Source organism: Rattus norvegicus, chromosome 10 (assembly GCF_036323735.1).
Source record: "Rattus norvegicus strain BN/NHsdMcwi chromosome 10, GRCr8, whole genome shotgun sequence".
Taxonomy (NCBI): domain Eukaryota; kingdom Metazoa; phylum Chordata; class Mammalia; order Rodentia; family Muridae; genus Rattus; species Rattus norvegicus.
The window spans coordinates 101,618,064-101,631,241 of record NC_086028.1 but is presented as its reverse complement, the minus strand read 5'-3'; the positions used below and the strand labels follow the sequence as shown (position 1 = coordinate 101,631,241).

The 13,178-nt window shown below is 56.6% G+C and overlaps 2 protein-coding genes across 7 annotated transcripts in view; one reads left to right on the top strand and one right to left on the bottom strand.

Moving 5' to 3' along the window:
• The window catches only part of Recql5 (RecQ like helicase 5), a 39,106-nt gene extending 33,341 nt beyond the window's left edge, over positions 1–5,765 (top strand). Inside the window, exons 8-19 of one of the 5 annotated variants that reach the window (XM_017597161.3) lie at positions 1,149–1,367; positions 1,537–1,636; positions 2,274–2,310; positions 2,429–2,487; positions 2,570–2,643; positions 2,851–2,944; positions 3,237–3,371; positions 3,705–4,213; positions 4,379–4,469; positions 4,696–4,853; positions 5,050–5,119; positions 5,227–5,765. In XM_017597161.3, coding sequence (XP_017452650.1) covers positions 1,149–1,367; positions 1,537–1,636; positions 2,274–2,310; positions 2,429–2,487; positions 2,570–2,643; positions 2,851–2,944; positions 3,237–3,371; positions 3,705–4,213; positions 4,379–4,469; positions 4,696–4,853; positions 5,050–5,119; positions 5,227–5,229 — 1,549 coding nt within the window. In that variant the 3' untranslated portion in view covers positions 5,230–5,765. Of the gene's footprint in view, positions 1–1,148; positions 1,368–1,536; positions 1,637–2,273; positions 2,311–2,428; positions 2,488–2,569; positions 2,644–2,850; positions 2,945–3,236; positions 3,372–3,704; positions 4,214–4,378; positions 4,470–4,695; positions 4,897–5,049; positions 5,120–5,226 lie in introns of those variants that run through there. The other 4 variants (XM_039085675.2, NM_001105853.1, XM_039085674.2 and 1 more) reach the window with 4 other exon arrangements.
• A 384-nt stretch (positions 5,766–6,149) lies between these two features.
• Myo15b (myosin XVB) overlaps positions 6,150–13,178 on the bottom strand; it is a 37,421-nt gene continuing 30,392 nt past the window's right edge. Inside the window, exons 45-63 of one of the 2 annotated variants that reach the window (NM_001402394.1) lie at positions 12,945–13,063; positions 12,730–12,871; positions 12,491–12,602; positions 12,259–12,407; positions 11,747–11,889; positions 11,524–11,587; positions 11,360–11,432; positions 10,954–11,030; positions 9,027–9,097; positions 8,830–8,945; positions 8,639–8,733; positions 8,443–8,520; positions 8,261–8,357; positions 8,000–8,145; positions 7,728–7,843; positions 7,322–7,455; positions 7,036–7,169; positions 6,787–6,927; positions 6,150–6,686 (exon numbers count right to left, since the gene is read on the bottom strand). In NM_001402394.1, the coding sequence (NP_001389323.1) occupies positions 6,618–6,686; positions 6,787–6,927; positions 7,036–7,169; positions 7,322–7,455; positions 7,728–7,843; positions 8,000–8,145; positions 8,261–8,357; positions 8,443–8,520; positions 8,639–8,733; positions 8,830–8,945; positions 9,027–9,097; positions 10,954–11,030; positions 11,360–11,432; positions 11,524–11,587; positions 11,747–11,889; positions 12,259–12,407; positions 12,491–12,602; positions 12,730–12,871; positions 12,945–13,063 (2,076 nt within the window). In that variant the 3' untranslated portion in view covers positions 6,150–6,617. The remainder of the gene's footprint in view (positions 6,687–6,786; positions 6,928–7,035; positions 7,170–7,321; positions 7,456–7,727; positions 7,844–7,999; positions 8,146–8,260; positions 8,358–8,442; positions 8,521–8,638; positions 8,734–8,829; positions 8,946–9,026; positions 9,098–10,953; positions 11,031–11,359; positions 11,433–11,523; positions 11,588–11,746; positions 11,890–12,258; positions 12,408–12,490; positions 12,603–12,729; positions 12,872–12,944; positions 13,064–13,178) is intronic. The other variant, XM_063269887.1, reaches the window with a different exon arrangement.

The following is a 13,178-nucleotide window of genomic DNA, read 5'->3' as shown; positions in this document are numbered from 1 at the left end:
GGTAGAGCGCTTGCCTAGCAAGCGCAAGGCCCTGGGTTCGGTCCCCAGCTCCGAAAAAAAAAAAAAAAAAAAAAAGAAAGAAAAGAGAATCAACTGCTGTAGGACCTATGCCACGTACAGCCCTCAGCCTAGGGCAAAAGAGCTCTTGGTGGGGTCTGGAGAAGCTGGGGGTCTCTGAGGAAAGATCACGGTGCAAGTGAAAGCTGTGGGAGCTCAGGCCTGCAATCCCAGAACTCAGGAATCCGAAGCAGGAAGCTCATGAGTTCAAGGCCACCCTGAGCTATAGAGAGACCTATCTTAGGAACAAACAAGATACTAGGTGTGGTCGGTTGCAGAAGCAGAGTTCTGAGTTCTGAGACCGCCCCATTCTACCGTGATGAGCACTCGATAAGCTCTGGGCCATCCCCGGCTACATAGTGAGTCCCTGTCTCTATGTAAATAACTGGGAAGAAGAAGAAAGAGACAAGTATTAAAGACAGGCTAGGCCCTCTCCTGTCCTTCCCTCCTCTCATCCAGTGAGGGACACTTGCTGTAGAACGTGTCATCAGTGCTCATATCCTGGTGCGATGCCTTCAAGCCCCACCCTAACACTGCTCCACGGCCGCAGAAGAGAGGCCGTGGCCTTCAAGGTGAAACGCCCACCTGGTATAGCCTTGGTGGCAGAGGCTGACTCCCCAGGGTGATTCATCTCCCTGGGCAGAGGGGAGAGCAGGGCCCTAGAGCTCATGGGTGACCAAGCAGAACAAGGTTCACGTCCTGAATCCCAGCCACCCAGAGTGTTACATGACGGTAGGGAAACGGCTCCATCTCACAGGCCCAACTCTGCCATGGGCGGCAGCAGATGATGGGACGAAGTGTGCAGGACAGGAACTGGAGAGATGGCTCAGCATATACGTATTCACAGAGGACCCTAGGTTCAAGTCTCAGCCCCGCATGGTGGTTCACAACCATTCCATCGCAAGTTCCAGTGATCCGACACCGCTGACCTCGTCAGGCACTGTGGTTCCTGACACACACATAAAATAAACCTAAAAAGTCTCTCGAAAGATGAGAAGCACCAAGGCTGGGGCTGGGCGGTGGTTCAGCCAGCGTGTGGAGACTGGGTGAGCAGCCCCACCGCCTCAGCCCCTGGGCACTGCCTGTTCTAGGTGCCGCCATGCCGCCATCGCTAAGTACTTTGGGGATGCGCCACCCGCCTGCGCCAAAGGCTGTGACTGTTGCCAGAGCCCTGCAGCCATAAGGAAGAAGCTTGATGCCCTGGAGCACAGCAGCAGCTGGGGCAAGACCTGCATCGGGCCCTCGCAGGGGGACGGCTTCGATCCTGAGCTGTATGAGGGAGGCCGCCGGGGCTACGGGGGCTTCAGCAGGTGAGGAGCCACGAAATGGATGGGCATTCGCTGGCACCAGCCAGGCCTTCTTCCCGCAGTGTGCCACATGACCCTCCTGGGGGCCAGCACATCACTGACCCATCAGGTGGCATCACTGGGGAAGAACAGAGCTGGGACGGTGGCTGCTCTCACCTTGCCTGTCCTGTAGGTATGATGAAGGTTCCGGAGGCAGCGGTGATGAGGGCAGAGATGAGGCTCATAAGAGAGAGTGGAATCTTTTCTATCAGAGACAGATGAGCCTGCGCAAGGTAAAGGGGCAGAGGCCTTGACGGGGCTCAGTGGCTCAGTTTGGTTACTGTTGCTATGAGAAAACACGACATGGGAAGGAAAGGGCTTATTTGGCTGACACTTCCACATCACTGTCTAGCATCAGGGGAAGTCAGGGCAGGGGCTCAGCAGGAACCTGGAGGCAGAACTGAAGCAGGGACCATGGAAGAGTGCTGCTCTCTTGCTTGGTTGGCTGTTTTATACAACCCAGGACCACTCACCCAGGAGTATACAACCCACAGGAATCTGGGCCCTTCCACATCCATCAGAAAAATGTCCCCCAGCCCAGGCTGCGGGAGGCAGTTCCTCAACTAAGGCGCCATCTTCCCAGATGACTCTAATTTCTGTCAAGTTAACAAAAAACCTAAGCCAGCATGGTGGTGCCCAACTTTAATCCGAGCACTTAGGAGGCAGAGGCCGGAGTATAAGGCCAGGGACTGCCTACATAGTGGACCTCAGTCTGAAATGCACTGCCTCCCAAAAAAAAAACAAAAAACAGCACACAGTGGCCCATGCAGGGTCCTGGATGGTCCCCTGAGCACCACCTCTCAGTCCCTTCTCCAGCCTTCTTGCAGCAGGAAACGGTGTCTCATGTCCCTCCTGCTGTCTGTTTTCCAGGGCAAAGAGGCCAAGCCAGAAGAATTCACACCCCCAGGTTGGTACGGAAGTGCTCCCGGGGGCATGGGTGCTGTGCCGGGGTGTGAAGAGCGGAGGGGCTTGGTGAGGGTTGGAGGAGCTGGTCAGACAGGAAACCTTCCCTACCCTCCTCTCAGGTGAAGACTGTCCCCTGAGAGATGCTTCAAGCAGGAAGATCCCTAAGCTCACAGTGAAGGTAAGAGAAGGGCAGCTCTTCTCTTGCCCTCAGGGCCCCTCTCTGCTCCTGAGGGGGGGTGACCACAACTTCACTCTCACAGGCCCGTGAGCACTGCCTGAGACTTCTGGAGGAGGCTCTGAACAGTAACCACCAGGCTGCAGGGTCCACTCACGGGTGAGCATCCTAAGGTCACCAGGGTAGGAGCCAAGGCTTCCTCCCTCAGAGAATGCCTCTCTGCAGTCGTGACCCACCTACTCCATGGGTCCCAGTCCTTACAGCCCTACAAGGGGTGCACCAGAGGCTACTAAGGGACAGTAACCGCAGGGCGCCTAGAGAATCCTCACCGCCTGCCTGTTCTCAGGTTCTTGCTTCTTCCCACAGAGCTGACCTACAGGCCAAGGCTGTGGAACTGGAGCATGAGACATTCCGAAGTGCCAAGATGGTCAATCTGTACAAGGCCAGTGTTCTCAAGAAGGTAAGCCAAGGGTGCCAGCCAGGTAGTACATGCTCATGAGCTTAGGAGAAGGCAGGGCAGCCTCTTCATACTCAGGCCTTCTGCCGGCCTGCTGGCCCTGGAGCACCGACCCCAGTAAAGCACCCCATTCACTGGCTGGCTGGAGGTGTTGCCATCCCAGTGAGAACTCATGCTTCCCCAGCATCCACACCCCATGCGCTGCACAAAAGCACAGCAGAATTGGAGGACTGGGACTGGGTTAAGCAGTAGCTTGTATCTGTGTGCCGTGGTCTCCCTGCCCGTTCCTCTTTAGGTGGCTGAGATCCACAAAGCCTCCAAGGACGGTCAGCTCTATGACATGGAAAGCAGCACCAAGAGCTGTGGGGCCATAGCTGAGCTCTTGGAGCCCAGTGACTATGACATCCCGCCAACCTCACATTTGTACTCGGTGAGCAGGGCAGGGAGGGATCCACTACCAGCCTAGTTCAGGGAAGACTCCACTGCACCAGTGCCCTCCGGTGGAACAGACTTCTCCTCTCCTGGCACCACAGCTCTGCCCATCCCAGATGTCAGAAAGGGTCACAGAGCAGCGCAGCTCTCTGTGCTATGCATCATCTGTCAGTCAGTCAGTCAGTCAGTCAGTCAGGCCCTCTTCCCCCATCAACCTGATCCTAGTGTGTCCTGTTCAGCTTCTCGCAGTCCTGAGAACCTCTCACTACAGTCACAGCTGCCCTTGAGAAGGTCTGGGGTTCTAAGTCTTGTGACTTCTTTCTCCTCACAGCTCAAACCCAAGAGAGTAGGAGCTGGCTTCTCTAAAGGCCCCTGCCCATTCCAGACAGCCACAGAACTGTTGGGCAAGTCTCAGACCGAGAAGCTGGCCCCAGAGGCTGCACTGGAGAGTGAACAGGAGCCCTCAGGCTGGGTCTGTGATCCTCAAGATGGAGACAGGAGCAAGCCCTGCCTTGGGTACCAAGAGGAAGCTCCTGGAAGCAGGACTAATTGTGGGGATCCCTCACCTGAGAAGAGGACAAAAGGCTCTTCCCAGGGCAGTGCCAAGGCTAGGGCCAGCAAGAGACAGCAGCTCTTAGCCACAGCAGCCCGCAAGGACTCCCAGAGTATCACCCGATTCCTCCGTCAGAGAACAGAATGCCCGCCACCCGCTGCTTCCGTCCCCAGTTCAGAAGATGCCAGCCCCTGTGGGGATGTCCCAGGGAAGTGCACAGAAGAAGTTGGAGCCCAGGGACATTTGGTGGCTGTATTTCAGACTGAGTGTCCCAGGGAGAGGCTAAGGTAAGAGTTTAGGTGCCAGGGAATCCTCATGGTTGTTACGGCAGCATCTGACCCCTGTGCCACCTGTACCTGCGAAGCTTGAGGCTCGGGCCACAGTGGGCCCTGCTGGGATGCTGGGTTGAGTGTGGCTAGACCCAGACTTCTGATGCCTTCTTCCTCCGCCAGCACCTGCTCACTTGAAGACCAGAGCCTCCCCAAAGGTCAGCCTAGCCCTCTAAAGGAAACCCAGGCGGAGAAGAGGCCCAGACCACAGCAGGTACTGTAGTGCTGGGAGTTAGGAGAAAGAGGAGACTGGTGGGAGGCAGGGAGCTACCCTGCTCTGGTAAAGGGTTCAGGGGAAGTCATTTCTCATACTCTAGCAGCAGGTGGGCTGGGCTGCAGAAAGGCTCATGGTGCTAAGGGGTAGGCTTCCTTCAAGAAGAGGGGATGGAGCCAGTAAAGGGGACCCCAAAAGTGACCCCATGTGCTGTGGCCCTGTACAGGAAAGCCAAGAGAAGAGGGCTCAGAAGAGGCTTCGCCCCTCAACCAACTCTTCCGCCTTGGCCAGTGACCCCAGCACCGAGAACAGAGTGGCTCGCGAACCTTGCCAGCTCTCAGCTCCTGGCATCTCCCTGAAAGAGGCTGCAGACATTGTGGTCAGGTACCTGACCCCCTTCTACAAGGAGGGCAGGTTTATATCCAAGGTAGGGTGAGCAGACCTGGAATACTTGGGTCAGTGCAGGGAGGGTGGGGTGGCGAGGACTGTGCAACCCTGGGTGACAGGGCAGAGCAGCGCTGCCCACTTTAGGCCCTGCCCTGAGGCAAGCAGCTCAGGACCCTTTCCCTCTGCCGTCCAGGACTTGTTCAAGGGCTTTGCCCGCCACCTCTCACATTTGCTGGCTCAGAAGCTCTCTCCTGGAAGGAGTGGTGAGTGCCATCTTGGCCAGGGCCAGAAGGCACTGTGGGGGTCGGGGGTGGGGGAGTAATGCCCAGAGCCTGGTCGTCACCTTCTGTGTCCCCCCCTCCATCTGCAGTGAAGGAAGAGGCCCAGAGCCTAATCAAGCAGTTCTTCCACAACCGTGCCCGGTGCGAGAGTGAAGCTGACTGGCATGGCCTGTGTGGCCCACAGCGATGACTGAACAATGCCTGCGTCTCCCTCTTGCCCTCTGTGCCACAGGCACCAGCTTTCTCAGGGTCTTTCTCTCCGTGAACAAACCTCACTGGAGGTCAGAAGTCAGCACACCTTCCTATTTAAGACCCTCCTGGTCCTCTGACAGCCTGCTTTCCTGGCCGGCCTTCATGGCCAGATCTCCAGATACGAAGGTCCAGATAATATGGCTGCTGCCAAAGGGGAGGTTGTGTATGTGTGTGTGTCGGGGGACCAATGGTCCTCCTGTCTTGTAGCTAAGTTCTCTATCAGGGTGGGGCCCACTCCAGTTCTCCACTGCCCTCTTCTATGAGATGTCGGCCTGTAGACCTTGTCCCAGCAGAGCTCACTGGGAGAGAAGCTCTGCAGCTCAGGAAGGCCAGGCCCAAGTGAGATATGCAAGAATAAAGTCCTTGTGGAGACACATGCTCGCACACAGTCAGTCCTTTCCTTGGGAGTTTTGTGGAGACACATGCTCGCACACAGTCAGTCCTTTCCTTGGGAGTTTTGTGGAGACACATGCTCACACACAGTCAGTCCTTTCCTTGGGAGTTTTGTGGAGACACATGCTCGCACACAGTCAGTCCTTTTCTTGGGAGTTTTGTGGAGACACATGCTCACACACAGTCCTTTCCTTGGGAGTTTTGTGGAGACACATGCTCACACACAGTCAGTCCTTTTCTTGGGAGTTTTGTGGAGACACATGCTCACACACAGTCAGTCCTTTTCTTGGGAGTTTTGTGGAGACACATGCTCACACACAGTCAGTCCTTTTCTTGGGAGTTTTGTGGAGACACATGCTCACACACAGTCCTTTCCTTGGGAGTTTTGTGGAGACACATGCTCACACACAGTCAGTCCTTTTCTTGGGAGTTTTGTGGAGACACATGCTCACACACAGTCAGTCCTTTCCTTGGGAGTTTTGTGGAGACACATGCTCACACACAGTCCTTTCCTTGGGAGTTTTGTGGAGACACATGCTCACACACAGTCAGTCCTTTCCTTGGGAGTTTTGTGGAGACACATGCTCACACACAGTCCTTTTCTTGAGAGTTTTACTTGTGCTGCTCCATGTAGAGCTTCATGAACGCTTTGCCGATCCTGGATCAGATGCCCACACCCAGTTCTTCAGCCCACCTCAGGGAAAGTGTCTGCTTACTCCCCCAGGGGAAGTCACAGCCCCTGCCTCATGGCCTCCATTTGGGGCTGTGCTGCAGTTTCAGAGCAGGACCAAGGCAGACTGCCCAGTGAGAGGCTGCTGCCTCTTCTCGACTCTCCTCAGAGACCTGGCCACTGAGTGGACACGCTGCCCAGCAGGAAGATGATGGTGTGCTGCAACTCCTGGGCCTGCAGGGCAGAGACGGCTCAGTGCAGCCCCTCACCCCCGTCACCTCGGCTGAACAGACAACACCTCCTCCCTAGGGACTGCAGAGGCTCCGTCACTCACCTGTGGCAGCTCCAACCAGATGGTCTGGGGGTTGTCAGCAGAGCCGTAATTGAGTTCCAGGCCAGGGGGCCCATCCTCCTCCAGCGGGCTCATTAGATGGAGCCGCTGGAGGTCCTTTAGTGCAATGGAGCAGCAGAGTTTCTGGGGCAGCAGACAGAGCGGAGGTTGGTGCTCGGGTGGAGGAGTGGCCGTGGATTGGGTGAGGACTGACCAGGTCCCAGCCGGCACAAGGACAGGAACACTGCCTACCTCAGAGCTGGGGTCCATGAGGACAAGGTGTTGTCGGTTGAGCCCCAGGAGGACTGGGCCAGGGAGGGCCAGCTTACTGACCCTCAGCACCACATACACAGTGTGGCCAAAGAGGGGCAGCTGGGTCGTGGTCTCTGTGGGTAGAGGAACGGCACGGGCCTTGGCTGCTGATCCCTGGCACCTGGCCCGCTTTGCTCTGTAAGACAGAGGCCTCCTCACCCTCCCACCTTCACCCCTGCCCTCCTGGCCTTGACCCTCCCAGGCAGCGGGCCCTTGGCAGCCCTACCGATGAAGCCGATCTGTGCCTTCTGCTCATTGTACCCTTGCATCTGCCTCAGCTCCTGGATCACCAAGCTCTTTATGCTGGCTGTGTTCACCTGCCCTTGCAGTGGCTTGGGGATATAAGACAGCAGCTCTGGCCTAGGGTGCACACCAGGGTCACTTGACTGTAGGCATGGACTGCCTGGGGCAGGGTGGGGCATTCGGTGCCAAGTAGTGACTGGCACCTACTGTGGGTGAGGACCCTGAGCCTTGCTCAGGAGCTGGTTGGGGTGGGGCAGGAGGAGAGGTATTTACTACTCCAGGATAGTGTGGTCAGGATCAAGGTAGACTAAGTGAAGTGGTCTTGGTCTGAAGGTGGTAGGCAGGAGTCACCCTCAGGCTGGGGGAGGGGTTGAGCTGAGTCCACTCACTCTGATGGAGGACCGGTGCTGGCCTTGCTGAGGTGCTGAAAGGCAGCGAGCTGTGCGAGCTGAGCCTCGGCCTGGGCACTCATTATCAGCTTCCCTTGCAGGTAGTCCCGTAGCACCTGGGTGGGTGAGAGGTCTGTGTCACAACCCCAGCAGCCAGTGGCTTTTTCTTGTCACAGTGTCATTGTGGAGAGGGGATTCCAGAGGTTGCCCAGACAGGAACTCCCCACTCTGAGCAGTGGCACTGCACAGCAGTTTCTGGGCAGGGGGCTGACCTGGCCATAGTGGGTTTCGATGTAGGTGGTGTTATCAAAGTGCAGTGGAGTCTCCCAGCCAAGCCTCCGGCTGTGCAGGCTTATGTCCTGGTCTTTTATCACATTGTTGATGTACTCGGGGGTCGACAGTGGCCGAACCAGCTCACCTGTATAGGGGACCCATGCCAGCACTGACCACAGACACAGCACAGAATCTGCATTCCTGTGGCCTGGACAGTGGCCTGGGCAGACAAGGCTATCCCGTTCCCTGGGATGGCTCACCTTCCCCTTTGATGATGAAGAGGGCAAATTCCTGCACTTCCTCCAAGTCCGTGATGCCCATCTGTCCACACAGTTCCTCTAGCACTTCCCCTGCCACCTGGGCACATGGACAGGCTGTGATGATGGAGACTGGAGGCCAGAGCATGGGCAGGAAGCCCCTTTCATTGGCATCCCCCACTCACCGTGAAAGTCTGTGTGTTTGTCCTGTAGTCCACACCCCCAGGCAGGTGAATCAGAAGCAAACGAGATGCTTGCCCTTTCTGTCAAGTAAGTTGTAAGGTCAGCCCTCAGCAGTCTGAGGCCCCCTGCTCCCCTGTCAGCACCGCCCCCATCCCTTTATAGAAGAGTCCCAAAGGCCCATCCGTCCACTCCTAGTACCAGAAAAGCATGCATTTCACCAGGTAACGGCAGCTGCTGACGTCCCCCATATTTAACCGTGCGCTGGAGGTTCTCCTGGCTGCTCTGGGCCAGCTCTGCAGAGAGCCAGAATGATGGAGGTGATGGGTGTGTCCAAGCCCTTTATACCCAGCATTCTCAACCCTGGACGTCCCTCTTCCCAGCCCTGGCACCTTGGCTGGGGCTGGAATCCTGCAGGAACTTGGTCACATAGGGCATCAGAGTGGTGGATGGTGCAAAGAAGCCAGTGAAGAGGCTGAGGATGCTCCAGCCCAGGGCACAGTGCTTCCTGCAGGACAGAGCTGGGCTTCAGACTGGCCAACCACAGCACCGTCCCACCCGAGTCCCCTCCCCCGCAAGGCCCACTCACGGCTGGGGGTGTCCTGTGACTTGCTTGATGACCTGGCAGTACATCTCGTCCCGGAGGTCCTCTTGGCACAGCTGTGGGTAGGGAAGAGCGAGTGGGTAAGGCAGAGGCAGGCCAGCAGAGCCCGGGAGGCAGCTGGGAGTGATGGCTACCTGAGGCCCGAGTGAAGGTGACATCCCAGAAGTCACCTCTTCTCCTCACCCTCAGCAGCTGCCAGCTTTTGCCCGGCCCAGCTGGTCACTTATTTTTATTCTACATTGGAGATGGAACCCAGGGCCTTCAAAATGTTAGACAGTGGGGCTGGAGAGAGGGCGCAGTTAAGAGCTCTCGCTGCCCCTGTGGAAGACTAGCGTTCGGTTCCCAACGGCCATGTCAGGCAGATCACCCAGAACTCCAGCTTCAGGGGCTCTAGCACCCTCTCTTCTAGCCTCTGCAGTCACCTGCAGTGTAGGTACACATTAATTACGTGATTAAATCTGAAAGAGAATGCTAAACAGGAGCTGGCAAAATAGCTCAGTGGGTGTGAGGACGTTGCCAGCCAAGTCCTGTCCTGTAATTCACAGGGTGAAATGAAAGAACAGACCCTGTGCGGGTTGTCCTGTAGCCTTGGAACGCGCACAGAATAAACGAAATTTAACGCTTCTAACCGAGTGCTCTCTAGCGCCACAGTCAAAGAGGCAGTGGTGACCACCGCCTTTTAACCTGCTTCTCTGAAAGCTCTTGGTTATCTTTGGTCACCTCCCCTATCTGCTGCATCCCAGCGGCCTCTGCTGCCAGCTCTCCTGTCTAGTTCGGTTCCTGCCTCCAGTCTAGAGTATCTCTTGGATCCCAGGCCACCCCATTCAGAAATCAGGAACTACAGACCTCCTGAGTCTAAACCAGATCCTCTGCCAGCCCAGACCTGTTCATTAAGGCTGCTCTGCTCTCTGGCTTCACATCCCACCCCCACCCCTGCTTCTCCCCACTTTGCTGCTGCCTCTGGGCCCAGGCCAGCACCCTCCCTCGCCTGGGGTCAGTAACTTCCTATAAGACCTGAGGATATCGGGGTTGGGGATTTGGCTCAGTGGTAGAGCGCTTGCCTAGGAAGCGCAAGGCCCTGGGTTCGGTCCCCAGCTCCGAAAAAAAGAACCAAAAAAAAAAAAAAAAAAAAAAAAGACCTGAGGATATCAAGGAACAGCCAGAGGGACCCTGTGAGATAGCGCATCGATTCCCATCAAGTCATAGGTTTGACCGGAAAATCAAATCCCATGTAACGGCCTGAGTGCGCGTGCACACACACACAGACAGCTCCTTTCTCCTCCAGAGCTTGGTCACAAAGCTTCCACCTCAGCAGCACCCAGCACTGCTCCTGTCTCTCCTGTGAGACTGGACCCCACCATGGCTTAGCCTCCATCTGTTTTAGGTGCCTAGTGCCTGCTTTGAGCGCTCAGGTTTAACTGGAGACAACGTATTTTGAAACGTATTTGTAGAGCCCGTAAGATGGCTCGCCAGAAAGCCTGACTGACCATCAAGTCCCATACCCAAGACCCACATAATAGCGAATCACCTCCCGAGAGTTACCCGTTGACCTCCACAGGCACGCTGTGCACATGCACGCACTCTTGTGCGTAGAAAATATATGAGTGGAGCTGGCGCAGACGGCAGCAATGTGAACTCGGGAGCTAAGGGCCTCATTAATCTTTGTTCCCATAGGAACTGGTTGAGTATTGGCTTTATTTGGACTTTAACTTTCAATCTAGCACACTCACTAACGAGTGCACCCCCCAGCCCTTAGGCAAGCATGTGTTGTTTGCATATTAGAACAGCCAGGCAAGTAGTGCCTTGAGCTGTTAACGAAGATAAAGGACTGGGTAGGGGTGGGAGCCCCATTCAGGCCCAGACAGGAAGGCAGGAAGGATGCCCCAGGTCTTGGCGCCCAGTTCTTGCTTACCTTCAGCAACTCATAGAGCAGAGCCAGCTCATCCTTACCCCGGGGCTTAGGCTGGTCCCCCATAAACTGCATCAGAGCTGCAGGCAGGACATGCAGCACAGTTAGCAGGGCCTGGCCTGGCATCTGATGCCTTACTACTCCCGAAACACACCAGGTAGGACAGTCGCCCCTAACTTGGTTGAGTTGGGAATAGACTCAGGGAAATACCAAGGGTGCCAGTGTCAGCCAGCTGCCCCAGATGTCACACATCCCATGGATGGAAACACAAGCTGGTGGGGCAAACTCCCTAAATTGGCGGGTGGGCAGATCCAGGGAGAGCTCAAAGTGTGTGGGGGTCGGGGGAAGCCAGATGTCCAGGTCCAAAGCACTGTGCACATGGGGACCAAGGCTGCCTGCAGCCACTCACCCTTGAAGCCAGCCACAGCCTTAGTGTTTGTGTCCTCGTTGCAGAAGATGGTAAGGGATTCCTGGATGGGGTCCTGTGGCCAGAGAGCCTTAGCTGTCATCTACGGCCCTGGGAGTCAGAAGGCAGATCCTAGGGCCAGACTCCTCCCCGACCCAGCCCCTTGCCTTAGTGTACTGGATCAGGCTGACTACAGTGGTCTCCTTGGTGCCTGCGCTCATCTGGGTCAACCTGTAGAGGGCAGAGGAAAAGACAGCCCTGCTTGCTTGGTCTTGCTCTTGTCCCAGGTCTCGAAGCCCATGACAGGCCCAATGGCCTGGTGACCCTGTGGGACTATTATTCAGGAAAGCTGGGGACAGACAGGCGCAGGGATTGGTTGAGGGCGCTCACCAGGTATGAGGCTTTCGGAAGTAGCGCAGGGCAAATTCCCGCATGGTGTAGTTGTGGGAGTCAGCAGACAGAGAGCTGTAGGTCGTAACGGAGGTGGCCTCCGAGGCTTCGCTGGGCTCTTGTTTCCTGAGATGGGTGGGGCGCTGGGAGCACAGGAAATTTGGTACCACCCCGGTACCCACCATCTAACCCAGAGGCCCTGTACCCACTGTCATGCCCTGGTTCCCCCATACCCATCAGACCCAAGAGGAGTGACATCAGAAGCCAGGAAAGCCAAGGTTATTTATTAAGCATCCTCCATGAAGACACCGACCTAAGTACCAGAGTCAGAGGGCGTGGCTTACAGTCTCACATGGCAAAAAGTCAGGAGGCAGACGGCAAAGGATAGGAACACATTGAGCACTGGCCACCACGTCACCGGAAGTGAGCAGCACCCGAAGCAACCCCGCTCTTTCCTTCTGAGACTCCGAGTTAGGCCTTTTATCACTTCACCTCTCTTCTGTCTTCCTCACCTCCTGAGCTGGCCCTGTTACTCTGTTACTCTTGCGCTGCCAGCTGTTTCTCTTTCCCAGCGAGAAGGAGAGGTCCGGGGCAGCAGCTGGCTGCACCATGTCAGCAGGAAAGAGTCCGGAGCGGCCCCCGGCAGAGCCGAACTGCCAGCCTGGAAGGCGAGCCCAAACGATGGTTCACCCACCCTCACCCCCGTGCCCCGCGGCATCCTCCCTCAGCCAGCCCTGGGGATACCTGGTTCCAGAGCGGCCACCGGCAGCAGCCTAATGAGGTCCCCACGGTGGAAACTGAGGAGACTGTTGTCATCGGTGATGTAGCTGCGCAGGGCGATGACGTAACCGGAGTCCTGTGGGCAAGCGGGTGAGCCACTACCTGCCCAGACATCCTCCCACCCAGTAACCCAGGAGTACCAGGAACCTTGACTTAAACCCCTCAACCCCGGGGAAGCCAGGCAGCGCGGGACAGCCACTTGCCTTCTTGAGCTCACTCAGGAACTGTTCCACCATGGCCTTCATGGTCCTCGCCCAGGTCGTGTGCAGGATCAGCTGCTCACTCTTCAGTGACAGCTCCAGGGTGGAGGTGCTCCTACACTGCACAGCCAACACCTCGGCATAGCTGTGGACAGAGCCAGGCTGTGAGCTGCAGACGGATCGTGGCCACCCAGACCCCGGCTCTGCGGTGGCTTTACCTGTAGGAGCAGAGTGTCTTCAGCTGGTCCAGGTGGAAGCTGGGGTCTTGGGTCACCTTCAGCAGCCTCAGTCCCCGGTGAGACACGCCCAGCAGCTGTACGTCACTGCCACTCTCACCCTGTCAGGAAGGGTGAGTGGGTCAGTCACACTCCCGGTCCAGACGTCTGGAGCCCCTGAGCGGAGTTCCACGGCTGAGCTGGGTCACACTCCTTAAACCCGAGTGAGTCACCGAC